Source organism: Macadamia integrifolia, unplaced genomic scaffold (assembly GCF_013358625.1).
Source record: "Macadamia integrifolia cultivar HAES 741 unplaced genomic scaffold, SCU_Mint_v3 scaffold1661, whole genome shotgun sequence".
Taxonomy (NCBI): domain Eukaryota; kingdom Viridiplantae; phylum Streptophyta; class Magnoliopsida; order Proteales; family Proteaceae; genus Macadamia; species Macadamia integrifolia.
The window spans coordinates 57418-67009 of NW_024868294.1; the positions used below are offsets into that span (position 1 = coordinate 57418).

General features: G+C 38.0%; 1 protein-coding gene across 5 annotated transcripts in view; it reads right to left on the minus strand.

Annotated features, from left to right (window-relative positions):
- Positions 1-659: 659 nt before the first annotated feature.
- The window catches only part of LOC122064463 (L10-interacting MYB domain-containing protein-like), a 34051-nt gene continuing 25118 nt past the window's right edge, over positions 660-9592 (minus strand). For 2 of the 5 annotated variants that reach the window (XM_042628168.1, XM_042628169.1), the window contains exons 3-6: positions 7941-8293; positions 7355-7861; positions 1451-1948; positions 660-1361 (exon numbers count right to left, since the gene is read on the minus strand). In XM_042628168.1, coding sequence (XP_042484102.1) covers positions 825-1361; positions 1451-1948; positions 7355-7861; positions 7941-8291 — 1893 coding nt within the window. In that variant the 5' untranslated portion in view covers positions 8292-8293 and the 3' untranslated portion in view covers positions 660-824. Of the gene's footprint in view, positions 1362-1450; positions 1949-7354; positions 7862-7940; positions 8294-8404; positions 8492-9592 lie in introns of all 5 variants that reach the window. The other 3 variants (XM_042628171.1, XM_042628170.1, XM_042628172.1) reach the window with 3 other exon arrangements.

The window sequence follows — 9592 nt, forward strand, 5'->3', positions numbered from 1 at the left end:
AGTTCCAACTCCTCTCCAACACGTTGGGTGCCCAACCAGGCAACGGCTGGGAGGACCTGAACACGCACCTCAACACATGGACGTGTACCCCTAGATCCTCCCAACCATAGGATGTCGGGTTGGGCACCTAATGCATTGGAGAGAAAATTTTTCCATGTCCGCGATAAGGGAATAGACGCGGTAACAAAAATGACTTCAGCTACCCAAAAATAAGAAGGCCATCCAAAGACGAAGCTAAGAGCAAATATATAAAGTCATTGGAAAATTTTCGGGAATAAAGAAATAAAAAAATTATTTTGGAGGAAAACCAAACCTCATGGTTGAGTTAGATGATTAAGGTGACGCATACCCCTAGGTCCTCCCAACCATAGGATGTCGGGTTGGGTGCCCAATGCATTGGAGAGACAGTAACAAAATGACTTCAGCTACCCAAAAATAAGGCTTTCATCCAAAGAAGAAGCTAAGAGTAGATATATAGTCATTGAAAAATTTTCGGGAAGAAATAAAAAAATTACTTTCGAGGAAAACCAAAACCTCATGGTTGAGTTGGATGATTGAGGGTGCCTGGTTTTGAGAAACATGCCTATGTTGTTAATAATGTTAGCTCTCTCTCTCTCTCTCTAACATGTCAGTACGTAGTCAAACGAATGCGCGAGTAGTTAACCATATCCATCAGAAGCCACTCCCATTAGGAATACCAATAGCTTTAGAAGGTCAAAGTTACAAATTAAGGAAAGGCCTTGCAATGGAGGGGAAAATTTATGTACAAACCATCCACATGAACAATGACCAAACAATCTGAAATTAGAACCTTTGCAAGTATACTAATCACTGTGACTGCGTAATCGTTTTAACAACCAAATTCTTCTTAGCCTTTCGTTTAATTTTAAGAACATCATAGCCTTCTTTTCATCAACGGAGAGATATTCACAGGCTTCAATGATAAGATCGTCGTCAAAACCTGGAATCTTCTGAACCATATCAAACAATTCATCGAAGTTCACTGTTCTGCAATTTTGGCCCAGCGCATCTGCTATTCTTCCAATATTTGCAGCCATAGTACTCATGGTTTCCAAAAGCATATCATTGGCACGTTTCTTCCTTAAGGGCCTTTTGGAGCGTGATGACGAAGCAGGTTGAGCTCCTGTCTGCTGGGATGACTCTTCTAGGCCCTCACCAATGTCACCATGTTTGATATCATTATCCACTGACATACACTGATCCGCAGCCTCGACATGTTCCTCATTGTCAGCTCCATTTCTAGAAAGACTTCCGGTTGTCTGATCATTGCCAAAGATAATGCATAACTCCTCATAGTTCTCAAAGAGTTTCCCTCGGATAACCCTAGCATCTGGATGTTCCTGTGGGTAACAAAGGTAAGCAAGCAAGTAAAATATAATCATTGAGCATCTAATATAAATTACCAGACTTGACCAAAAAGCAGCACCACCTTGAGGTATTCATTCCATATATAGTCATGTGCAACAACCATCTTTCGTTCATCATCCCACTGGAACCCACTCAGAGACAGCAGTTCCTTCAACATTCCATATTGTTTCTTCCAAGTTTTAAGCCTATTTCTCACATGGTCTTTGCTCAAGTTGAGAGAAAATCTTTCATTTATTACTTTTACAGCAGCTAGATATGCCTTGTTTAAAAATTTCTCTTTTTTGTTCCCCTTGTTTACTTGATTTACCAATATCTCGGTAAGGCAACGGTCCATTTCATTTGTCCAAACTATGTACTTCCCTTTCTCCTTTGGGTCATCACCCCGGGTCTGACATGTATCAAAAGTCTCTCCACCCTCATTCTCAGCAGGCAAGTAGATAGCAAGTTCCGTACCATTTCGAGAACAACTTTCTTCCAACTTATCATTGCCAAAAATGAGGCACAATTCATCATAGTTTTCAATGTACCTTGCCTGGAAGGCCTTGGCATCAGGATGTGTCTGCGGGCATCCAAGTTCAAAGTAAGCAATTAGAGGACATTACGTTGAAAGTGTCAAAACACCTTGGCAACCCCAGGTGTTTCAAGCAGGGGCAGTAGGGTTCTAGGCAAGGCACTGCCATGATATTTAAACAGGCCAAAGTTTGGACTAGTGTTTGTATTTTGTACGCCCGCCCTTATGACATTCTATATTCTAATATGGGGGGAAACTGACAGTCGGCCCATGGCACTAACCTTGTTCTGTTTTATTCCTCTTTCATTCATGTAAGATTTCAACATTTTTTATAATTTAAATGGTAATAACCTTGATATTGATAATTTCAACATTTGAAAGAACAGCAAACTCATCAACACATGGCAAACAATAAAATACTAATGTGCAAATGCATACTTATAATACACATGCATCAGAACAAATAAAGAACAATGGAGCAACTAAAAACATTTTATGTACCACACATATACTCCCATTAATCTAAAACATTGACCTACACCTAACATACCAGTGACCATTCATGCACACTTGAATTAAGGGTCGGCCTCATATATCCTGGTAAATCTTAAGGGGAAAACATTTTAATGATTTCTTACACTAATTGATTTGGGTGGTGTTTGCAGGATTTTGTGCACCAATTACGTGGTCAACTACTGTTTAATGGTTGTTAACCATATCAGGAGGATCTACGCTTATCCTGCATGATGTAGATCAAAGCATAAAGAAGAGGATAAAAATAAAATTCAGTTGAAAAAAAAAAACATTGTTCACAAGTAACAGCTCAAGTGAACAGTAACACATGTTACTATTCACGTGAACAGTGATTTGATCCATATTGTTTCCTTTTAAGTTAGTTTCCTTTTTGTTTTATTCCTTCTTGTCAAGAAAGTAAAGTCAGAGTTTAGGAAAGTCTTTAGGAAGAAGTAATTTCTTTTTTACTTGGTTTCCTTTTTGTGTAAGGCTCTGACTTGGCCTATTTAAAACCAACCATTGTAAGGTTTTGAGACAAAATTCGAGTAATGAAATTTGAAGAGTTATCTTCCTTAGCTGTGATGGGTGGGATTCCAAACCAATTTGAGGGGTGAGAGGCCTGATCCAATTCATTCTTCTTCTTTCCCCTTCTCATCCTTCCATTGAATTCTCTTTTCTCCTTTCTTTATTTCTCTTAGTTCTTTGAGTGTTTGAAGACCTATTACAAGACAAGACCATCCATTGCTGCTTTTGGAGATCTGAGAACCCCATTCACAGGCTGCGGCACTGCTGTGTCAAGGTTTTCTGGGTCATAGTTAGGAAGGATAAGGCTTTGTAACAACATGGACTCTCTTTTTTTCAACCAGCCTTGGTATCGTCTTCTGCATTTCTGACATTCTGGAAGACATTATCAAATACATTATGATTCCATACTTTTGAGTCTTCTTCTGCCTTCTTCAATCATCATTCATCTAGCGGTTTCTCTCATCTGCCTTCTATGCATGCCTTTGTGGTCGTTAGGGAGCAAATGTTATTTTACGATACAAAATTTACTTCAAATAGTTATCCCAATAGAGTACTTTTATAATATGATTTTTGTCAAGGCAGTTTGCCTGGGTCCTAGGCAATTGTTGCCTTATTGCACTGTAAGTCACCTTATATTTTGGGACTTACTTATGCCAACTATCATTTTAAGTAATTACTTAATATATTATTCATAAAGAAAAAAATACCTCCCTATTTGAATCCAATAAAATAGTTTAAAAATCAAATTCCAAAAGGATAAAAGCCATATCCTATTGAGGTACGAACAAATCCAATGAAGGTACAAACATATCCATTGAAGGTACGAACATATCTTATTAAGCATTGATCTGGTGAACCATAAGACACAACTTGAGCCTCCCTACTATTATTAATTAGGGGGTCACTAACTCTTAATAATAAGCTCAAGAACGCCTGTTAGTTCCACACATACCACTGAAGTGCAGCTATGGTGATGAAGAAGGGATGATGTGGTTAATATGACCCTGAACATAAGTGGTGGTTATTGGAATTGGGATCTCTTCTTCTTGACTTGAAAGATCCATCTCTTTCTCTCTCTAAGTTTGTTTGTTTGGAGACCAAAAGAAAGAAAGAACAAAGGCAGAGAAGACAATTAGAGGCCAAGAAGATTAAGGATAGAACTTGTATTTGGTCTGGGATTCATGAGAGTTGTCTTCAGGAATGTCCCCCTTCTTGGTTTCCATTTCTTCCCCCTCTTAAACGGTAATGACCCACTAGAGACTTACTACATCAACTTCTCTCCACAAAACTTGAACTGAAAAAAAAAAACACATTCTACAGCAAAGACACGGGTTTTAAGAAAAAGGAAGCATAACAAAGATGCAATAGATCAATGGGAATTGATAATAAAAAGGAAAAATAAGAGCTAATAAGAAGCTGAAGGAGTCCAAGAACAAAAACTGGATTTTTTGTTTAAGGGGCGATTTTCAATTTCAAACGCTGAGGTTTTTCTCAATTCTGAAAATTTTATAAATCTTACCATGGTAAAACATTGTTAAAAATCAAAAGTCTGAAAAATTAATCTTTTGTTTTGATGTCCATAAAGTTATTTTCATTCAGGCTATTTTATCAGCATTCACACACTTTAAAATATGTTTTTGACAGGAACATAACTTTGTAATTACAACTCAAATTTAAGTATCTTAGACTTGTTGGAAAGCAGGTTTTGTGCTATATACCTAATACAAAAATTCACGTAAAAATAAAACCATTTGATAAGTCAAACTTATTATAGAACAAGATGCTTTCTCTAAATGTTGATTTTTTTTTTTTTTTTGTTTCTTAATGTTGATTTTTTATGATTTCATGCAACTTACTATTGATTTTTGATGACTTGATGTGGCTTAATATTGATTTTGTATGATGCAAGGTACTTGTAGTATACCAAATAATGTTAGAAAAGAGGGGAAATAAAAAATAGCACTTGGTTGCCTTAGGTGCCTTGTTCGCCTTAAGGCGGGTGCCTTGGTCACCTAAAAGGTTAGGGGGCCTTCCAACACCTTGGTGCCATGACAACTACGTATGGGGCTGTCACCAGCAACCTAGATCTCCCTGCTATTTGTTCCCTTGAAGCTCATCTTTTGAGGATCCATTGGACCCCTAGGAAGTCATCTTTAATCTACAGATCAGGCCCTACAGAAATCCGCAGCCTTGTTTTCTATAATTTTCCTAATTGGTAACCTATCTTCCGTTCTCCCAAACCAGCAAGAAGTTGAGGCTCAACTTTTGAAAGACAGTAAGGCATCATACAAGGGACCTTCAATCCAATTTTGAGGACCATCTGAAGCTGCTACCCAAAGTTCTTGGGGAAGTACCAAAAGTTTCCTTTTTCTTGCAACCAGCAGATCTCTCAGTTCAGCCATCAGAATTTGATCAAACTGTTGTGGTTTTGATCATATACACTCGATCCAAAATTCAGGGTCTTCTGAGCCCTACTGTGTGAGTTACAGGTTACCCTAGTTTGACCTAATTTGTGCTTTTTTCTCAATTATACTTGCTCCCAAATCTGGGTCTACTGTTTACATCCGTAATCTTCCTTACATCACTGCATCAATAAATAAGAGCAATGATAGCACCAGCGAGGGATGATGTGTTGAAAGAATCCAAAAGCCCAAGAAAATTTTAGGTTGAAGTCGGTCAAGAAGAAAATGACCCCCTAGATAGATTGGAATGGCAGCACAGATTAGCATAGCAATCCCAGTACTTGGGATAAGTCTTAAGTTAAATATTCTTGCAATAGTTTATCAATGTACAAAATAGGGTTAAGGAGTCGAACATTGCTGGTATTGTTAAACTTATTTCGAAGATCTCTTCTAGAAGAAAAAAAACATCTGGGTTGACTGGGTTTATTCCAGATAGCTCAAATCTGATCCATTTGGACAGTCTCTACCCCTATGGATGCTTCTTGGGCTTGGAAGAAGATTCTTAAATATAGACACCTTGTTTCAAAATCTATTCAGTCCTCTATTGGTGATGGTTCTAGCACTTAGCTTTGGCTTGATAATAGGAATCTTGATGGTGTGCTAATTTTATAACATGGTGATAGAATTAGATATAATGTGGGATCTGATAGGATGACTAAGGTTTGAACCATTTTGAGGGATAGTCTTTGCCTCCCTGGCCTTAGAAATTCGACTTCTCTCATAGAGGTTTGGGGGAAGTTGCAGAGGGTTAGCTTGAGATCCATAGGTAGCAGGGATACTGTCCAATGGGTTGTTAATTCTTCCAAAAAATTCTCTTCTTCGGCTTGGGATTTGGTGAGATCGACAGGTCCGTCTGTTCCCTGGTATAGGTTAGTTTGGTTTAGCTCTTTTTTCCCTTAGCATTGTTTCACTATTTGGAGAGCTTTATCATACCCAAGAGTTCCTCTCCTAGAAAAATCTTTCGATCTTTAATTGTTGTCTCTATTCGAATTCTATTGAAAGTGTTAATCATATATTCTTTTCCAGCCCATTTTCCAATGTTGTCTGAAAGGTATCCTTAGAGAGTGCTGGCTGATTCAAAGAGTAATTCTTCCTTTGATAGAGAATGGAGGTGGGGTTAGGTAACCTTCGGAATAAAGTCCTACACAATTGCGTAGTATGCCCTGACTCAAAAATAGTAATAGGCATCTTTCCCTCTCTTCAAACCTTCATCTCATCGCTTACACCCCCCCCCCCCATTTTTTTTATGGATGTTTTAGTTGTTTTGAGTAAGGGCTTTCCCATGGTTTGCCGTTTTGGCTTGTTGATTGTCTTTTTTTCTTTCATTCTAATAAAATTTTATATTCATCCAAACAAAATAATGTGCAAAATAGGTTGATCTATCATGTACATGATGAACTCTAATAATGAAGATATTTGAGCATAAAACAGGTCATTCAAGAAAGTAAGCAAGCAGACAGCAGACTCATAATTTATATCCAATTGGCTATGCTTCAAACCAAATATGGCACCATATCTTTGAGAAAATCTTGTATCGCTTTGCCTTAATCAGGATATACAAGAAAAGTATTTAGGGTAGATAACAGGGGACTGCTTCTCATATGACACAAGTTAGTAGCTTGGTGAAGCTTGCACATGCTTTTCTGTTCTATCATATACATGAACACACCATATCAGTTTATTTCATATTATAAACAGAATCCATCCAATGTGTGAAAATACAAGTGCTTAGTTCAAATACGGAATATTCTAATCATTTATACTCCATCAGTGCACGTAAACAATGATATAAACAGAAAAGAAAATAGAAATTATGGATTACACAAAATGAAATCGGTTTTCCCATTCCAATAATACATCAAGAGCGCATTCATTTTAAGATTATTAATCATGCAAATATAATAATCAATGTATGCATTTCATAACTGAGGAAAATTCTCAATATTTCACGCACCTTGATGTAGTCATTCCATACAGAATCCTCCGCAATGACCATCTTTTGTTTCCCATCCCACTCGAACCCACTCTGAGAAAGAAGTTCCTTTATAACCCCATACTGTTTCCTCCAGGTTTTAAGCCGATTCCTGACATGGTCTGTCATCAAGTCAAACCTGAAATTTTCATTTAAAGTAGTAGTAGCAGCAGTAGTATATGCTGCAATATTCAGGACATTGTCATTTCTGTTGCTCTGTTTCACTAGATCTACTAGAGTCCTGGTGAGGCAACAGTCCATTTCAGTTGTCCACATCATGTTTTTACCCTTTTCTTTGGAGCTGCCATTGCAAATTTGAAACATATCAGCATTCTCTATATACTCGTTGTCATCAATAGTCAAGTCCACATCAACTTCAACTTTGGTCCTGTAAGAGCTCACAGTAGGCTGATAATCACCCAATATCATACACCAGTCGTTATAATTTTCTAGGAACCTCGACCGAAGAGCCTTGGCATCAGGATTGGACTGTTAGGAATATAAGTTGAATTAGCATGTAATCATAATCAGTGTGTGATTTTTACAACAAATGATAGAAGATTTTTACCTTGATGTATTCATTCCATACAGAATCATTTGCAACAACCATCTTCTGTCTCTCATCCCACTGAAACCCATTTTGAGCTAGGAGCTCCTTTAATACACCATATTGCTTCTTCCATGTCTTGAGCCGATTCCTTATGTGCTCTTTGTTCAAGTCGAGTGAAAATTTTTTATTTAATAGTTCAACAGCAGCTGTATATGCAGTGGATGTTAAGCTTTTATCTATTTTATTTCCCTTTTTCACTTGCTGTACAAGAGCCTTCGTGAGGCAACGGTCCATTTCATTTGTCCACATCATATTTTTTGCTTTCTCTCTTGTGTTCCATTTCCGAAGCTGAGATGAATTAGAATCCATTCCTGAAAATCCACATATGAAGTAATGAACAAGCTATGTTTACCATTAAAAATGGGTCAGCATAACAAAATATTCAAAAGGTAAATGTAATCTGAGGTCACATTGCTCAGTACCTCAGTTTAGAGATCTTTAGTTGTCTAAAACTGCCAGTAGTGTGCAATAAGAATCTTCTAGCTGAACAATTATAAAATTGAGATTGTCTGTGCACAGACTGGGAAAAATTAAAACAGAAATGGAAACTTTGGCTACAGTACAACTAAACTTTTGGTACATGATATCAAAGTTGGTTCATATGCATCGCATTCACAAGACCTAAGCCCTCTTCATGATATATGATGAAGGAAGAAAACAAAATTAGACCTATAAACAATCTTCAGTCTCACCACCACATGTTTAGCGAAAGTGTTAGCTAAACAATCATTGACTATGCATCACTCAAGTCTTCCTCGTACTCATGGTATCAAGTATTGATACAACATGGACCAATACGTATGATATGTTTTCGAGATTGTTACAACTGCTTATCCAAAAAGCTCAACTCTTAAGTAAGGGCAACAGCTACGGTATATCAACACCCCCCCCCCGGCACATGCAAACCTGTACACATACGGCCCAGCATGTGACACGCACTCACGCATAAATACCATCACATGGTCCTATGGGGAAAATGTGTCAGGGAATCATGTTGCACTTCTCAGGGATCAAACATTGGACCTCCCTGTTCCGATACCATGTTCCAACCGCTTATCACAAAAGCTTGAGCTGTTTAGTAAAGGCAACAACAATCTATACAAACACTTCGTTGGAATAACGTGTAAATATAGGGAATACCCATGTAATGTGTATGGAATAAGAATCAAGAGTTATGTATGGGAATAGGAATTAGAGTTATGTGTGGGGGCAATCTTGTAATTTCATTCTCTTATGGCAAGTAATATATAAGGGAAAAGGCAGTAGTGAACTGACCAATCTTCCCTCTCTAATCTCCTTCTATACTATGTATACCGCCACAACTCTCCCTCTTAGGCTTTGTTCTGTTCTATACAACAAAACTCAACTTGGTATTAAAGCATTCAGCCCGACTCAGGATCGTACATGGACGGTAGTTGGAGTCGGTGGCTCTCCTAGGGTTCCCCCATCTGGGATCCCTGGGGAAGAGGATCAAGTTGGCCCTTGAGAACAGCTTGATGCACTATCTCGCTACCTACTTAAAAACCAATAAACCTCAATTCCAGATTGGCTTTGGGCCTTTCCTCATAGCTTAGGTGGAGGGCAAAGAAGGCCTCCTTCTGGGGGGACTT